This window comes from Rhincodon typus, chromosome 8 (assembly GCF_021869965.1).
Source record: "Rhincodon typus isolate 14 chromosome 8, sRhiTyp1.1, whole genome shotgun sequence".
Taxonomy (NCBI): domain Eukaryota; kingdom Metazoa; phylum Chordata; class Chondrichthyes; order Orectolobiformes; family Rhincodontidae; genus Rhincodon; species Rhincodon typus.
Window position 1 is genome coordinate 36893703 of NC_063339.1, and position 19200 is coordinate 36912902.

Sequence of the window (19200 nt, forward strand, 5' to 3'; positions counted from 1 at the left end):
GGGGGAGAGAGAAGCCCACAAACATCTACTCACCATCCACACAACCAAACTCCCTTTCATGAGCACGAGTGAGAATCTCTTTATACAATGTTTCTGCTTGTTTGAACTTGCCTTGCTTTAGGTAGCAAGAAGCCTGGAAACCCAGAAAACATATCATTACACTTAAATTTTATTCAAGAACATATTTGAGTCCAGGGACTTAATTGCAATGAAACTTGCATTTTAAAAATCCATAAGATTCATGTGTAGACCAAGTAAATGACGTAAAAGTATAGGAATGTGTGACAAGCATGTAATAACACAAATAGACAAAAAAAAAGCACAAAACAAGGAAGCGAAGCACAAGATATTGAAAGGACAAGAAACTGTACAAGGATTCAACACCAGAATTTTTCATCAGGACAACTTCAAAAAACAGCAGTGGGGAAGGATCAAACCTGGACATCAGAGACACCGTTTGTTGGAATTGTAGCTACATTCCACCAATAATCAAGTAATAGCTAAGTTGAGTTGTGAGGCTTAACTTGCTAACTTGAGGGGTCTCATTTTGATTTGCCATATGCAATAAATTTTAAATCATTGTTTCAATACTCAAAAAGTCTGAGAGACTTTTTTAACAAGTAGCCAAATTGAAGGCAGGTTGTGATGATATACCCACAACATGCTGTTGAAAAGGGCAAAGAGGAATAAGTAGAACATAAGGGCAGGCCAGGGCAAGATTAAAAGGAGGTTGGAAGCCAAATGTGTCATAAGACAAATTACAAAGGGAGTGGCAATGAATGAGACACAGATCCAAAGCAGGCACTATAAACAAGAAAAATATGAACTGTAACAAAGTAAGATCATACAAAAACAAAATAAGTTGGGGGGAATGAAAATATCAAGTTGAATATCTCCACTCATGACCTCAACCTCATTGTCACCTCCCATTTCAGTGCACTTGGCTGCTCTCATGTTCGCATTTCTGTCTTAGATCTGCTGCAATGTTTCAATGAAGCCAACACAAGCTGGAGAAACAGTGTCTTGTTTTCCACTCAGGCATTTTACAGCCGTCTGAACTCAATATTGAGTTGAACAACTTCAGACCATGAACTTTGTTCTTCATTTTGAGATTCCTCTCCTGCCTAAATACCACCACCAACAACCAGACCTGCTGACTTTTCACAGCACATTGATTACTCAAATTAGGTAGACTGCATATGGCATTTTATAAACTTAGTACAAATATGTGACATGTGCTGTGCTTCTGGATGAAGGGGTGTTTTAATACCAAGGTCATGCTGAGCACAAAGTACAAATCCACATGGAGACATCTTAGATCAAAGCAATGGCACCTCCTGGATTATGCCATTGTTTCGATCTAAGATTCAAGTGATATCTCAGTTCAAAAGGGAAGGCTGAAGCATTCGCAATCTTCAGCCAGAGTGTCAAATGGATGATCAATCACAGAGTCGTCCAGTGGTCCCCAGTATTGCGGACACCAGGCTTCAGCCAATTCAATTCACTCTTCTTGATATCAAGAAACAGTTAGAGACTAGACTGCAAGACTGCAAAGACTACGGGCTCTGACAGCATTCCGATAGTAGTGCTAAAGTCCTGTGTTCCAGAACTTGCCAGTCCCCTAGCCCAACTCTTCCTAGAGAGGTACAACACTGGCATCTCCCTGACAATGTGGAAAGTTGCCCTGAAAACAAAATACAGGACAAATCCAAACTAGCCACTTACTGCCCCATCAGTCTACTCTTAATCATCAGTAAAGGAGAAGGGGTCATCAACAGTGCTATCAAATGGGACTCTCTAACTCCCAATTTGGGTTCCATTAGGGCCACTCAGATCCTGTCCTCATTACAGCCTTGGTTCAAGCATGGACACAAGAGCTGAATTTCAGAGGTGCGATGAGAGTGTCAGCCCTTGACATCAAGGCCACATTTGATCAAGTGTGACATCAATGAGCCCAAGCAAACTTGAATCAATGTGTGTAAGGGGGCAAACTATCCACTGGTTGGAATCATACTTGGCACACAGGAAGATGGTATGGTTGTTGGAGGTCAGGAATCTCAGTTCCAGAACATCTCTGCAGGAGTTCCTCAGGGTAGTATCCCAGACCCAACAATCGTCAGATGCTTCATCAATGACCTTCCATCAATCATAAGGTCAGAAGTGGAGACGGCCACTGATGATTTCACAATGTTCAGCACCACTCAACTCCTCAGAGGGTCACTCGATCCGAAACGTTAACTCTGATTTCTCTCCAAAGATGCTGCCAGACCTGCTGGGCTTTTCCAGCGATTTTCAGTTTTGGTCCTCAGATACCAAAGCAGTCCATGTTCAAATGCAACAAGATCTGGACAATGTCCAGGCTTGGGTTAACAAGTGGCAAGGAATATTGGCACTACATAAATGCCAGTCAATGATAATCTACAATATGAGACCATCTAACCACTCCCCTTGACATTCAACTGCATTATCATCACTATCAACATACCTGGGGTTATCACTGACCAGTAACTCAACTGGACTCGCCACATATCACAGTGGTTATGAGAGCAGGTCAGAGGCTGGGAATGCTGTGACGGGTAAATCACCTCCTGACTTCTCAAAGGCTGCACACCATCTACCAGGCATAAGTCAAGAGTGTGACAGAAACTCCCCACTTGCCTGGATGAGTGCAGTTTCAATACTCAAGAAGCTTGACACCACCCAGAAAAAACAACCCAATAGTTTGGCACCACAAACATCCACTCCCTCCACCACCAACGCTCAGCAGTACCAATGCATACTATCTACAAGATGCACTGCAGAAATTCACCAAAGATCCTTAGATAGCACCTTCCAAATCCACGACCACTTCCATGTGGAAAGACAAGGGCAGCAGACACATGGAACATCACCATCTGCAGGTTCTCCTCCAAATCACTCACCATCATGACCTGGAAATATATTGCCTTTCCATTACTGTCGCTGTGTGAAAATGCTGGAACTCCCTAAGGGCATTAACCTACAGCATGTAGATTGCAGTGTTTCAAGAAGGCAGCTCAACATCACCTTATCAAGCACATCTAAGGATGGACAATAAATGCTGGCCAGCCAGCGACACACGAGTGAATAAAAGCAAAAATTCTTAATCCATGTGGAGGATGCTACACTAAGTGTGCTGCAGGTGAAGGTGAAAACTTTCATAGGCAAGGTATTAAAATACCTAGTCTCAAATGCACATAAAAGATTCCATGGTACTATTTAGGGAGGAGTTATTCTACTGTCTACTAAATCTTTATTCTGTAATTAAAATGAAGGCATTTGATTGGGTCATTTATTTCATCATGGTTTGTGGGATCTTGCTGCATGTTAATTAGTTCCAGTATTTTGCTGTATCACATTAGCAAACAAATCAAAAATACAGTTGATACGAAAGCATTTTATGATATCCTAAGGTTGTGAAAGTTATATTAATGTAAACTCTAAACAGCGAAACAAATAAAGGAATAGAAAAGGGGAGACAGACAGAGGGTTTAAATCTAAATTCAGGGAATTAATATGAATGAGCAAAGTTCAGTTTATTAACTGCCATGTAACCAAGATAAATATTACGTTATGAATTTAGAATGTTACATATTGGTGTTCACAGCTTTTCATACATAACAGTTTAATATGCTCATGCAGTCTTACCAAGTTGTTTTTTGTCTTTGCTACGTTCGGATCATCAGGTCCAAGTTTTGTCTGATAAATCTCCAATGCACGCTCGTAGTAATATTCTACCTCTTCATACTTCCCCTGGTTCTGACACAATAGGGCCAAATTATTTAGCTGTTTTGCCACATCAGGGTGATCCCTACCCAGTACCTGCAAAAACAAGCATAAAAATTTTAATATATTCACTTTGGAAAGTATTCAGCAGCTCACTGTTTCTCAATGAAAGGTTGCTACAGCAGACGCCCAAGTAACGATACTTACAGTCACATTAACGTTAAGAAATGCTCTAGGAAATTAAAAATATAGAGAGATAATGAAATAACTGCCCTTAATAAAATTTTAAAAAAACACAATTTTACAGAAGGATTCAACTTCCAAAATAGTGAAATTCAAAGCTAATAAACAATGCCAATTAATTTCGATGAATTACAAAATCTTATAGCAAGCACATGCCTGCCACTCTGAACTAATTCAATGAAGTTTCATCAGTATTCTGAATAAATCTGTACTTCAGTGTAAAATGGAGAACATTGAAAGAAGTCACACCTTGCTTGACAAGATTACCACAACACATTTCTATGGTTACAAATATCCAGATACTAACACTACCCATCATTCAAAAGATCAATTCATCCATTTTGCTTTTTACATTTCTTCCAACTGCCATCACTATTTCTAATCACTATTTATTTCATGCATTTTTAAACACTTGTACTGCTCCAAACCATTTATTTGGTGAATAGAGTATTAGCAGTCAGTCTTGAGCCTTAATGCGTTATCTAAATGTATCAATATCCCTTTAAAGTACAATGTCCACAGTAGCAGACAGGATTCAAACATTACTCAGATAGTGATCTACACAAAGTTAAGATAACTGATTTTATTTTAAATTAGATTTCAAATTAAATTGACATACAAAACTGACGGCAATGGTATTTGTACACCAGGTTCGCAAGTGATAAATTTCAGAGATACAATCAGCCAGAGTTTCACACCTTTGCTCTTGGGCATTTTGAGACAATACATTTTTTTTGCAACTTCAACCTGCCATGCTGCACGTCCTAACCCATACCCTTTACTGGTCTAGAAATTTCCAAACGGCATAAGCCTCACTTACTAACTAGTTATATAGTTTGAAATGAGGAGACAATGTTATAACACAGGAAGTTATCTCCTTCACATTTATCTAGTCCTCAATGGGTCCAACTTCACAGTACAAACTGCCTATTATTTTTGTTAAAGAAACACAAGGTAAACTGGTCTCTTTGGTAGTCAGATATAGACACTAAAAATCTTTTGTTATCAGTAATTCTGCATGAAGTGGTCAATATACAAAACCTAATAACAGAAGAATTATGCTTTTGTTGCAGGTCAGACAAGGTGTTGGTTCCATGTGATCTACTCTATATAGATTCCAAATTCACTTTTTATAGTATTGATGCAAGCTATTTAAAAAAACTTCTTTTGATAATGGTTTACCAAAATAGTTCCTAAAGCACAAAATATGTTGAATATATCAGTACAACTTGTTTCTTCTGGTTTCTGACCTTTTCACGTATTTCCAGAGCTCTCTTACACATGGGTTCAGCCTCTCTATATTTTCCCCTTTTTCCATGAAGAACTGCAAGATTATTTAATGTAGCTGCCACCTAAAAGGAAACCAATCAGACAATTACAAGGAAAAGTCTTATGATAAAGAACTAATATCTTATTAACTCAAGATAATCAAAGGCAGGATCAAAATCAGAAAAATCAAAATTAAATTCAATAAAAAGTGTGGAGATTTCATATTTACGTAGTATATAGCAGTGTCAACATTTATCAGAAGTATATTATTAGAAGATATTAGCACCTAAAAACAAATCAAACAAAATCAATGAAAGCCCTCTGGAATTCTGCAGACAAATATGATTTTTGGATTATGCACATATGGTCAAGGTGTGCGTGTAATGATTCTTTATAACTAAATGAATGGTGATTCACAATTTAACCTCCCTACCTGCTCATCATTAAGGAAAGGGAGATGTAAACCTCAGCCTGTTGGTTTAACATGAAGAACAATTTAAACCTTACTCTAGATTTCCACATAAATAAAGTACAGATGTAAAGTATGTTTATGAAAGGGCAATACAAACCGCAGGGTGATCTTTTCCTAAGGTCTTCTCTCGAATGGCTAAGGCATCATGAAGTAGGTTTGCCGCCTCCTTGTATTTGTTCTGGTCCCTAAATCACATTTTCAAAATAAAGGGGCACAATTCAAATTTATATGAATCTAATGATTTCAAGTGTTCAAAAAGTCTCATTTGCAAATTTCACGTGTACACATCCCTCTCACAAGCTAAAATTATTTGTTTACATTTATTCTTTTATGGCATTCACAGTAAAATGAAAGTTAAACATTGACAGAACTGTCTCAATTAATTGTGAGATTTCATGACTTGTTATATTTGAGTTTTGCTGAGAAAAGGCTTATTTTGTCAAAGCTATTCATCTTGCATTCATCTAGATATTCAAAATAATGCCAATGTGAAGTGGAATAACGTTTCTGCGCTGTATGAGAAAAATGTGTTAATCAGCTGGCAAATAGACTGATTAGTACAGGCATTTATATAGAGAATGGACCAATTGGATTATGACATTCAGTTAAGTGCCAAACTTTGTTTAAATTTTAAAATTGACTTTGTTTGGTTAAGACATTACTTAGGAATGAAGCAGATAATGGCTGTAGCGTATGTGTCTTTTTTCTGTCTGCAAAGAACAGGACTGTCTAATAATATATGAATTTTCCAAGGTTTGTAATGTGGCATGCACATGGAAGAGGGTTCTGTCAAGTCATATGAAGTTTCCAGCGTATGCCCGTGTGGCGCATTGCAAGCATGACTGAATCTTGAAATTGACTGCCAGCATTGTAATTCTGAGCTCACTCAGGATTACTCAGCAAATTTTGTTCAATTGAGGAATCCTATCTAATGTTGAACACCCCGTTTTGAGTTCTGCCTGCATGGACTCGTTGGGTGCGGTATGTGATTTGCCTGATCTGAACAGCCGAATGCAGATGCTATTTGATAATCCAAACTTTGGCACTCCATCTCACCAGCACCATTAAAAGGTAAACCTCATCTTGTTACTAAATACTAACAGCATGAATCAACTGGCTTCATGTGCTGCTTAAACTTTTGAGATATCTGATCTGAAGGTAAACTGAGCGGGATAAGGGTAAACTACAGTGATGTGGGGATACGACATACAATCCACAAAGTTTAAGAGAGCATATGGATAGAAGAGAACAGAATAATACATCTGGCCCTTGTCCTGTCTAAAAACCTCCTATATAAATCAAAATGAACAAAAGTGGAGAATTGTGTACACTTTATTACTGCCATCCTCCAGAAAAGCACCAAACATAATACAAACTACTTATTAACCGGCAACTATGAGACCAGGAGTGCACCAGTTGATAAAATATTCCAGTTGATCAAGGGCTCCACATAATCAACTTATATACTTTATTTACAGCATAAATCACAAATAACAACTTAAATAAAATAACAACAGACAGCCATCTCACTCACTCTCAGCTGATTACTCAGACATTGAGGAGCTCGCAATAATACAGTAAACTTCTGGTATTTCAGGTATATGACTTTTGTTGTTTTATCAAAAGTGCTGGTTCATCAAAACAAAGATTGATCAAACAAAGTTTGCTGTATGGCACTTTTACTACTCAAGCAAGCCAACATTATAACATCTGAATGATAAACTAACTTTAACGTCAAATTATGTACAACTTTAATATATGGTTTAGCTAGCACTGACACCTGGGTTCAGACTGTTTCAATCACTTGTGGATCATTACACTTCACATAAATAAGAGAACTTCATCACAGTGAATGTTACAGGATTAAACCTGTGCACCATTGCTGATGAATATATACACATTCAAAAGTCCTCAGACCAGGTATTAAGTATTCACTTTTTGCTCTTAAACAAGTTTACATTTTAGTTGCAATAAGCAAGACAACTTACTGCTTCTGTAACTTGTAAAATGAGACTGCACCAATAAAGGTTTCAGCACAAAAGTTCTGTAGGTCATAATTATTCCTTGCACAAATACATTTTTAAAATTCATACTTTTCCATAAATAGCAAGGTGACACTAACCTGTACACCAAAGCAAGAATATTGAGCATAGTAGCAACGTCAGGATGATCATGCCCTGATGTTTTCTCCAAATCTTCAAGAGCCTGTTTACAAAGAGGTACGGCTACTTCATACCTGCCTTGAGACGCATACTGTATGACTAAATTATGTAGGGTCCTTAGTCTGGCTGGTATCTCATAACCACCCTGCTGTGCTGCAGCTGCTGCACTGCTGTGTTGTTGCTGAACTGTAAATTGACAAAATGTTATCTTTAATATTGCATATTTGGTGGATAGAGAACATTATAGGTAAAATAATATCTATAATATTCTATATTAGATGTAGCAGAATTGTTGGAATTTTATTTACAACCCAGATGTCACATTAAAGTACCTTTCTAGAACGCTCAATCAAAAATATTGGCTTATTAAAGCGCTCAAAAAAGTTTTTTTTCAGGATTTCAAAGTCACCCATTTTGATTAAGGCCTCTTACAAACATAACACCAATTATATATTACTTTTTCCTCAGTTGTAATCAAATTACAACTAATTAATCATGTATTCTATGACAGCAACTGTAACTTAACATTAACTAGTTCAAGGTTTTCCTATTTAGGTATGCATTATATAATTTCAGATTAAGAGAGTTGGAGAGATAATGGAAATGTTCAACTTTAAACAACTATTTAAAAATACAGTAGGTCATTTTAACTTGATATCTGGTTTGCTTTATACCCACCATCACCTTGCCCAATATGGACAACACTTATTAAGGATAAAAATGTATTCTATCACACAAAATTCTTCTATTTTAAATTTCCTATAGTGTACAGAACATCTGCAACAAAACAGGGGAAGAGAAGTAATGAAAAGGAACAGATATCTCGGGATAATGGAGACTGAAATGTAGAGCTAAGGGGGATATACGGGAAAATAACGCTGACAAAGCTGTAGAATACAAGAACAAAAGAAATAAAGCTTAAGTAGATCACATGGATTCTTGAGGTTGCTCAAACCTGCTCTACCAATTGTGTGATCAAGGTTGATCTTGGGCCTTAATTCCATTTGCTGTCAGATCCTCAAATCCTGCCCAATTCTCTTTGAAAATGTACCAATTTCAGCCTTGAATATACTTGATCACTGAGCATTCACAACTCTCAGTGGAGAATTCCATAGGTCCATTCCTCTAGGCAAAGTCAGTTTTCATTCAAGTTCCAAAAAACTCAAAGTGGCTCCATCAAAACTTTCTTAAAATTTCAGAAAGGCTTCCTTACTCTTGCATTCCAACCCCCTTAGAATAAAGGTTAACATAAATTCCTAATTACTTGCTGTACCTGTGTATTTATTTGAGCTTCTGTCTCTGAACAACTTTTAATTGTTTTATAACGTTCAAAGTGAATAACCTCACATTGGACTAGAACAAAAGAGCACAAATAGTAGGAACAGGGTTCAATAAGATCTCTCAAGCTTGCTCTGCCATTCAATAAGAACATGGCTAAACTGACCTGGGTTCGACTCTACTCTGCAATTTCCCCAACACTCCTTGACACCCACATAATTTTAAAAACGCGCGCATCTCAGGCATGAATATATTCAATGACCAAGCTTCCAAAGCTCCCTAGGGTAGGGAATTCCAAGGATTCATTACCCTAGAAGAAGAAATTCCTCCTTAACTCTGTCTTAAATGTTGAATGCTTATTCTGAAATTATACCTCTGGCTCTAGACACCTCCACTAAGGGAAATATTCTCTGAACATCTACCTCGTCAAGCTCCCTCAATCTAATGTGTTCCTTCATTCTTCTAAACTCCATAAGCATAGACATTTCTAATCAACCTCTAAATGCTTTATGGCACATCTCTGGAGCGCTTGGAACTTGAACCCAGGAATATTACCACTGCGCCATAGGAGACCCCCTTCCAATGAGTATCAACCTTTCCTTGCAAACTAAACCTTCATTCGAGCTTTTTTTTAAATTCGATTCGATTCGATTCGATTGATTTGATTTGATTTATTGTAGTCACATGTACCTAGGTACAGTGTAAAGCTTTGTTTTGCGAGCACTACAGGCAAATCATAGCAAACAAGACATAAAGATCATAGGGCGCTTAGACAAAACAAAGCATATAAGGTTACAGCTGCACAGGAGGTGCGCAAAGCAAAATAAACATTAGCAAGATCAACATTATTTGAAGTTAGAGAGGTCCTTTCAGCAGTCTAATAAAGGCAGGGAAGAAGCTCTTCTTGAACCTGTTGGTGCATGTTCAAGCTTCTGCATCCTCTGCCCGACAGAAACTCTCCAATCTATCTATATTCTGCTGCATTCTCCAACAGTCCCCTTCACTATCTGCTACTCCACCAATCTACTACAATCTTCAATCTACTGATATCCGTCTTGAACACCTTCAATAACTGAGCGTCCACAGCCCTGGGGTTAAGAAAATTCCAAAGATTCACCCAGTGAAGATGCTACCCCTCATCTCAGTTTTAAGTGGTTATTTTCCGAGACTATATACCATGGTTCTAGATGCACCAGCCAGGAAACATTTTATCCAAATCTACCATGCCATTATCTTTTAGAATTTTTAAAGTTAGAACGAGAAGTGATTGCATTTTTTGAACCTCTAGAGAATACAAGCCCAGTTTCCTAAATCCCTATTTCAAAACTAAGCCCGCCATTCCAGGGCTTAGTCTGGTAAACCTCCCTGCACCCCTCAATGACAAGCACATCCTTTCCTAGCTAAAGGCACCTAAACAGTATACAATTCTGCAGCTGTGATCTCACTAAGGCTGTATACATTTGCAACAAGATTTCTTTACTCCTGTACAGGTAATTCTCCGATAACACAATAGTTGGGTTCTTGTGTGACCCCATGCTATAGAAACTTGTGTTATAGGGAAATTAATTATACAAAATATCTCTACACTCTACAGTAGAAAGTTTGTGTTACCCAAACAGCATCTACTATTCATCAAATGCATTACAGCCAATTCACATTAACGAAACATGCGTTATAGCAGAAATACCTGTACTCAATTCCCCTCGTGATGAAGGCCAACTTACATTTGTCTTCCCAATTGCTTGCTGGCTTTCAGTGACTCATGAACAAGGATAACCAGTCCATTTGGACATGAACACTTCTGAACTTCTCCCACATAAAAAACACTCTTGCTTTTTCTACCAAAGTGATAACTTCACACTTATCCACAATATCTGCCAAGTTTTTGTCCATGCTCTTAGATGGTCTAAATCCTCTTGAAGCTTTGCATTCACCTCACAATTTACAGACATATAAAACACTGTTTTGTATAATCAGCAAATTTTGAAATATTAAACTTAGCCTCACATCCAAAGCATTTAGATAGTTGTGAACTGTGGCACAAACATTGGTTCTTGTAGTACCCCACTAGTAACAACGTGCCATGCTTAAATCGACCCATTTATTTCTCCTTTTTCCTGTTCGTTAACCAATTCTTTATCCATATCAGAGTTTTCCTCCCAAGCCTAACTGCACTGATTTTGTTTAATCTCCTGTGTGGGACCGTATCAAAAGCCTTATGAAACTACAAGTGCGCCACCCAGTGGTTCTCATTTGTTACAAGTAACATCCTCAAAAAAAACTCCCTAAAAGCTTTGTTTAATATGACTTCTCTTTCATAAATCCATGTTGACTCTCCCAATATGATCACTGTTTTAGTTCCTAGTTATCACATCCTTTACAGTAATTAACATTACTATTAAGCAGGATGTTAGATTCTAACTGCACGTTCTCTCTCCCACTTAAATAATAGTGTTATATAAGCTACTTTCCAAAGTCATTGGAACAATGAAAGAAAACCACCTATGCATCCGCTGCCGCTATGCATGCTGTCAGAGGAAGGGGAATCAGGGACAAGAACAAAAGATACAAAGTAGAATAAGAAAGGTGATAGGCAGACAAAATCAAGGGTCTGGATCAAACAGGCATATGGCGAAAAATAATGGAAATGGGACAAGTAATGTGTAAAAAGATAAATTTGAGGGCTTTGTGCCTTAATATCCAAAACATTCAGAATAAAGTGGATGAATTAATCATTCAAATAGCTGGAAACAGTTATGATATAGTCAGGATTACCGAGACATGGCTGCAGGGTGACCAGGGATAGGAACTCAATATCCAGCATATTCTGTGTTTGAGAAAGACAAAAAAGGAAAGCAGGTTGCACTTGCACTGCTGGTTAAAGAGGAGATTCATGTAATACTAAGGAAGGATATTAGCTCAAACAAAGTGGAATCTGTATGGGTAGAGTTGAGGAATAAAGCATTAGTGAGGTTTTATACATACACCCAAACTGTATGGGTGATGTTGGGAATGGCATTAAATAGGAAATTAGATTGCATGCAATAAAGGAACATCTGTAATTATGGATGATTTTAATCTCCATATAGATTGGATAATTCAAGTTAGTAACAATACAGTAGTGGATGAATTCTAGGAGTGCACACAGGATGGTTTGCTGGACAAATACATTGAAGAACCAACTAGAGAACAGGCCATTCTAGACTGGGTATTGTGTAATGAGAAAAGAACAACTGATAATCTAGTTGTGTGAGGCACCTTCAGGATAAGCAACCATAAATGTAGAATTCCTCATCAGGATGGAGCGTCACAGAGTTGATTCTGCAACTAGGGTTCTAAATCTAAATAGAGGAAATTACAATGCTATGAGGCACAAGTTAGCCATGATAGATTGGGGAACATTACTTAAAGGGATGATGATGGAAGGGCAAGGACAAATAATCAGCAGGCACATGGCTAAACAGGAACAATTGTTCATTCCTGTCTGGCACAAAAGTAAAATGGGAAAGGTAGCCAAACTATGGCTTACAAGGGAGATTAGAGACAGTATTAGGTCCAAGGAAGAGGCATACAAACTGGCCAGAGAAAAAAAACAACAGGCCTGAGGATTGGGAGGTTTAGAACATAGCCAAGCAAGACAAAGGGTTTGATTAAGAAAAGGAAAATAGAGAAAGAGGGTAAGTTTGTGGAGAACGCAAAAACCGACTGTAAAATGTCCTATAGATATGTGAAGACAAATGCAGGTGCCTTACAGTCAGAAACAGGGAAATTTATAATGGGAACAAAGAATTGGCTGATCAAGTAAACACATACTTTGGTTTTGAGTTCACAAATAACATACCAGAAATGTTGAGGAACACAGGGTTTAGTGAGATTTAGTGAACTAAATCAGTGTTTGTAGGGAAATGGTGTTAGGGATTGGGATTCATGGGATTGAATGCCAATAAACCCTGGCTCTGATAAATCTACATCCCAAAGTACTGAAGGAATTAGCCCCTAGAAATAGTGAATGCTTTGGCGATCATTTTCCAAAATTTATGGACTCTGGAATAGTTCTTACAGATTGAAGAGTGGCTAATGTAAGCCCTCTATTTAAGAAGGGAGGCAGAGAGGAAGCCAGGAATTGTAGGCCATTCAGCTCTACATCACTAGTGGGGAAAATGCTACAATCCATTATAAAAGAATTAATAGTTGCGCATTTGGATAACAGTGGCGTGATTGGACAGAGTCAGCACAGATTTACAAAAGAGAAATCATGCCTGATAAAACTTCTGAAGCTCTTCCAGAACGTAAATAACAGAGTTTATGTAGGGGAGCCCATAAATGGGGGTTATTTGGACTTTTGCATTTAGATTTATTTGGACAAAATCCCATATAAAGTCCCATACAGCAAATCCAGATATGATCTCCATAAGGCCATCAGAAATGCAAAGAGACAATACCAACCTAATCTAGAGACCCAAACTATACACACAGACATCTGACATTTGTAGCAAGGCCTACACAACATAACAGACTACAAAACGAAACAGATAAGCAGACAAAAATACATCCCTCCCGGATGCACTCAATGCATTTTACGCTCGTTTCGAACAGAAGGTCAGTGAAATGGCATCAGCTGTGCAGAGAACCTTTGATACACCCGTTCCCTCGGTCATTGTTGCAGACATCAGATCGTTTTTTTGACAGTGACTGTCCTGGTCCACCTACATTGATGCGATGGTCAAGATAGCACAACAACACCTCTATTTCCTCAGGGGGCTAAGGAAATTCGGCAAATCCGTAAAGAAATATACCAGTTTATATAGATGCACCATAGAAAGCATTCTATCCGGATGCATCACAGCTTGGTATGGCAACCGCTGTGCGCAGTACGTAATAAAAGAGTTGTGAACACAGCCCAGTCCATCATGCAAGCCAACCTTCCATCATTGACTCCATGTTTACTTCTCGCTACCTCGGAAAGGCAGCCAACATAATCAAAGACACTTCCCATCCCAGTTATAATCTCTTCCATCAGGCTCAGGGTACAAAAGCTTAAACAAATGTACCAACAGATTCAAGAACAGCTTCTTCCTCACTGTTATTAGACTTCTGAATGGACCTCTCAAATTTTAAATTTAATGTTAATCTTGCTCTTTTGTGCACATTCTCTGCAGCCGTAACGCTGTACTCCTCATTCTGTCCATTACCCTTATGAACTTTATATGGTAGAATCTGCCTGTACTGCACACAAAACAAAACTTTTCACCATACCTAAGTACATGTACAGGACATTGGTGAGACCTCTTCTGGAATACTACGTCCGGTTCTGATTGCCCAGTTTTAGGGAGGATATTATTAAGCTGGAGAGGGTTCAGAAGAGATTTACCAGGATGTTATCAGGTATGGAAGGTTGAGTTATAAAGAAAGGTTGGATAGGCTGGGACTTCAGTGAGCGTTGGAGGTTGAGAGATAACCTTACAGGAGTTTATAAAATAATGAGGGATATAGATATAGATAGAGCTAATGGTAGTTGCGATTTCAAGACTAGGGGACACATTTTTAAAGGAGAGAGGAGAAAGATTTAAGGAGGAGCAAATTTATTTTAAACACAGAGGGTAGTTAATATGTGGAATGAACTTCCAGAGGAAGTAGGTGAATGTAGGTAGAATTACAACATTTAAAAGACATTTAGATAAGTACATGAATAGGAAAAGTTTGTAGCAGACAGATGGGAGTAGTTTAGTTTGGGATTATTTTCAGTGTGGACTGGTTGGACTGAAGGGTCTGTTTCTGTGCTGTATGACTCCATGTGATGATAATAAATCAAATGAAAAAGAGATTAGTGTGTAAAACTAAAGCACATGGGATTGGAAGCGGTATATTGAGATGGATAGAAAACTGGATGGCAGACAGGAAACAAAAAGCAGGAATAAACACACCTTGTTCCAAATGGCAGGTGGTGACTCATGGGGTACCACAGGTATCAGTGTTAGGATTCTCAGCTTTTCACAATATGTAAATATGTACATGATTTTGATGAGAGATCTAAATGTACTATCACCACATCTGCAGAGGATACAGAGTTGGGCGGAAGGGTGAGCTGTGAGGAGAAACACAGAGATACTTCAGTGTGATTTGGCAAGCTATTGAGTGGGCAAATGCCCGCAAAATATGGATAATTTCAGGTTATCCACTTTGGAAGGCAGATTATTATCTGAATAGTTAGAAATTGACAGAGGGGAATGTGCGACAAGATCCGGGTGCCCTCTTACACCAGTTGTTGAAGCTAAGCATGCAGGTTGCGGCAGGCAGTAATCAAAGCAAATTGTATACCAGCTTCATTACGAGAGGATTCGAGTTCAGGAATCGGGATATCTTGCTGCAATCATGTAGGGCCTTGGTGAAATCACACTTGGAATATTGTGTGCCGCTGTGGTCCCTTTAACCAAGGAAGTATGACCTTGCTAGACAGAATGCAATATAGGTTAACCAGACTGATTCCTGGGATAGCAGTACTGACATACAAGGTTGAATTGGTTAGGATTATATTCACTGAAGTTCAGAAGAATGAGGGCAGATCTCACAGAAACCTATAAAATTTTAACAAGGCCAGACAGGGTAGATGCAGGAAGTTTGTTCCTGATAGCAAGGAAGTCCAGAAGCAGGGGTCACAGTCTAAGAAAATAAGGTAAACCATTTAGGACTGGGATGAGGAGAAATTTCTTCAACTTCAGAGTGGTGAGCCTGTGGAATTTGTTACTATAGAAGGCAGTCAAGGTCAAAACATTGTAGGATTTCGAGGATTTAGATACAGCACCTGAGGCTAAAGGAATCAAAGGATATGGGGAAATTCAGGAACAGACTACTGGGTTGGATGATCAGCCATGATCACAATGAACGGTGAAGCAGGTGCAAAGGACCTAAAGGCCTACTCCTGCTCATATTTTCTTTGTTTCCGTAACCAGTTCCTTCAAACTCAGCTCACCTGGACCAGGGGATTTATCAATCTTCAATCCAGATAATTTTAAGTTAATTAATTACCCCATTACAGACAATGACCAAGTTTAGGAAACCAGAACGTACAGCCAATTTGGGTAGAGATAAGAAAGGTCAAGTCAAGAAGTAACTTGTGGGAGTGATACATAGGAATGCTGACAGTAACCACAAGGTATGATGGGGTATAAACAAAATCGGAACAGGAATCTATCAGAAAGGTTTATCAATAATCATGGGAGATTTTAATCCACGTGTATTGGAAAAATCAAATGGGCACAAGTGACAGGATTCATTAATGAAGGTACTCCTTAGTCACAGTAACCATAATATGGTTTAATTTTATATTCAGTTTGAAGGAGAAAACAATGGGTACAAGACTAGTATTTCGCACCAAAATAAGGGTAATTATGAAAACATACAAGCAGAGCTGACTCTAGTAAGCTGAAAAATTAGGTTAAAGAATTGTTCAAGAGGGATACAGTGGCAACATTTAAGGGAGTATTTCAGAATTTTTTTATTCGTTTGTGGGATGTGAGCATCACTGGCGGGCCAGCATTTTTTGCCTGTCCCTAGTTGCCCTTGAGAAGGTGGTAGTGAGCTGTCTTCTTGAACCGCTGCAGTCAACCTGCTGTGGATTGACCCACAATGCCGTTAGGGAGGGAATTCCAGGAATTTGATCCAGCGACAGCAAAGGAACAGTGAAATATTTCCAAGTCAGAATGGCGATGGCTTGGAGGGGAACTTGAAGGTGGCGGTGTTCTCATATATCTGCTGCCCTTGTCCTTCTAGATGGAAGTTGTTGTGGGTTTGTGCTGTCTGAGGATCTTTGATGATTTTTACAGTGCACCTTGATGTCAGTACACACTGCTGCTAAGCATCAGTGGTGGAGGGGAATGGCTCCTTGTGAATATAGTGCCAATCAAGTGGGCTGCTATGTTCTGGATAGTGTCAAGTTTCTTGAGTGTTGCTAGAGCTGGACCAATCCAGGCACATGGGGAGTATTCCATCACAGTGTATTTCAGCTTATTTGTACCTTGTAGATAGATGATGGACAGGCTTAGGGGAGTCAGGTGGTAAGTTATTTGCTGCAGTAATCCCAGCCTCTGACCCACTCTGGTAGCCACTGTGCGGTGATGCCCAGTTGAGTTGCTGGTCAATGATAACCCCCAGGATATTGATAATGGGGAATTCAGTGATGGTGTCACCATTGAACATCAAGGGGCAGTGATTAGGTTGTCTCTTGTTGGTGATGGTCATTGCCTGGCATTTGTGTGGCGTGAATGTGACTTGCCACTTGTCAGTCTAAGCCTAAATACTGCCCAGGTCTCGTTGCATTTTCAGTATCTGGAAGAGTCGCAAATGGTGCTGAACATTGTAATCATCGGCAAATAGCCCCACTTCTGAGCTTATGGTCGAGGGAATGTCATTGATGAAGCAGCTGAAGACGGTTGGGCCTAGGACACTACCCTGAGGAACTGAAGCTGAAATGACTGACCTCTAACAATGCGACCTTCTAACCACCGGACAGTCTGCCCCCGGATACTCATTGATTCCAGTGCTGCTAGGGCTCCTTGATGCCATAAATCAGTCGAATGCGGCCTTGATATCAAGAGCTGTTACTCTCACCTCATCTCTGGAATTCAGTTCTTTCGTCCATGTTTGAATCAAGGCTGTAATGAGGTCAGGAACGCAAACTGACCATCCCTGAGCAAGTTATTGCTGAGCATGTGCTGTTTAAGAGCACTGTTGATGACACTTTCTATCACTTTACTGATGAGCGAGAGTAGACCGATGGGGCAGTAATTAGCCAGGTTGGATTGATCGTGTTTTTTTATGTACAGGACATACCTGGGCAATTTTCCACATTGTCGGGTAGATGCCAGTGTTGTAACTATACTGGAACAGCTTGGCTAGGGGAATGGCAAGTCCTGAAACACAAGTCTTCAGTACTATTGCCGGAATGTTGTCAGGGCCCATCGCCTTTGCAGTATCCAGTGTCTCCAACCATTCCTTGATATCCTGTGAAGTGAATCAACTAGGCTGAAAACTGGTATCTGTAATGCTGGGGACCACTGGAGGAGGCCGAGACAGATCATTCACTTGACACTTCTGGCTGAAGATTGCTGCGAAAGCTTCAGCCTTATCTTTTGCACTGATGTGCTGGGCTCTTCCATCATTGAGGATGGGGATATTTGTGGAGCCGCCTCCTCCAGTGAATTGTTTAATTGTCCACCACCATTCACGACTGGATGTGGCAGGACTGCAGAGGTCAGATTTGATCCGTTGGTCGTGGGATTGCTTAGCTCTATCACTTGCTGCTTATGCTGTTTGGCACACAAGTAGTCCTGATTGGTAGCTTCCCCAAGGTTGACACCTCATCTTCAGGTATGCCTGATGCTGCTCCTGGCATGCCCTCCTGCATTCTCCATTGAACCAGGGTTGATCCCCTGGCTTGATGGTAATGGTGGAGTTGGGTGTATGCCAGGTGATGAGACTGCAGATTGTGCAGGAGTACATTTTTATTGCTGTTGATGGCCCACAGTGCCTCATGGATGCCGAGTCTTGAGTTGTTAGATCTGTTTGAAGTCTGTCCATTTAGCACAGTGATCGTGCTATACAATACAATGGAGGTTATTCTAAATGTGAAAGCGGGACTTCTGTCTCCACAAGGATTGTATGGTGGTCGCTCTTACCGACACTGTCATGGACAGATGCATCTACAACCGGCAGATTAGTGAGGATGAGTACATGTATTTTTCTCCCCTTTTGTTGGTTCCCTCACCGCCTGCTGCACACCCAGTCTAGCAGCTATGTCCTTTAGGACCCGACCAGCTCGATCAGTAGTATGGCTGCTAAGCCATTCTTGGTGGTAGACATTGAAATCCCCATATATTTTGTGCCCTTGCTATCCTCAGTGCTTCCTCTAAGTGCTGTAGAACATAGAAGCATACCAATTCATCAGCTAAGGGAGGACAATACCTGGTAACCAGCAGGAGGTTTCCTTGCCCATGTTTAACCTGAAGCTGAAGCCACGAGACTTCATGGGGTCAT

At 39.5% G+C, this 19200-nt stretch overlaps 1 protein-coding gene across 4 annotated transcripts in view; it reads right to left on the minus strand.

Moving 5' to 3' along the window:
• klc1a (kinesin light chain 1a) overlaps nucleotides 1–19200 on the minus strand; it is a 95723-nt gene that overhangs the window by 45738 nt on the left and 30785 nt on the right. For all 4 annotated transcript variants that reach the window (XM_048599904.1, XM_020518765.2, XM_020518762.2 and 1 more), the window contains exons 5-9: nucleotides 7851–8076; nucleotides 5826–5913; nucleotides 5238–5339; nucleotides 3667–3840; nucleotides 34–133 (exon numbers count right to left, since the gene is read on the minus strand). In XM_048599904.1, coding sequence (XP_048455861.1) covers nucleotides 34–133; nucleotides 3667–3840; nucleotides 5238–5339; nucleotides 5826–5913; nucleotides 7851–8076 — 690 coding nt within the window. The remainder of the gene's footprint in view (nucleotides 1–33; nucleotides 134–3666; nucleotides 3841–5237; nucleotides 5340–5825; nucleotides 5914–7850; nucleotides 8077–19200) is intronic.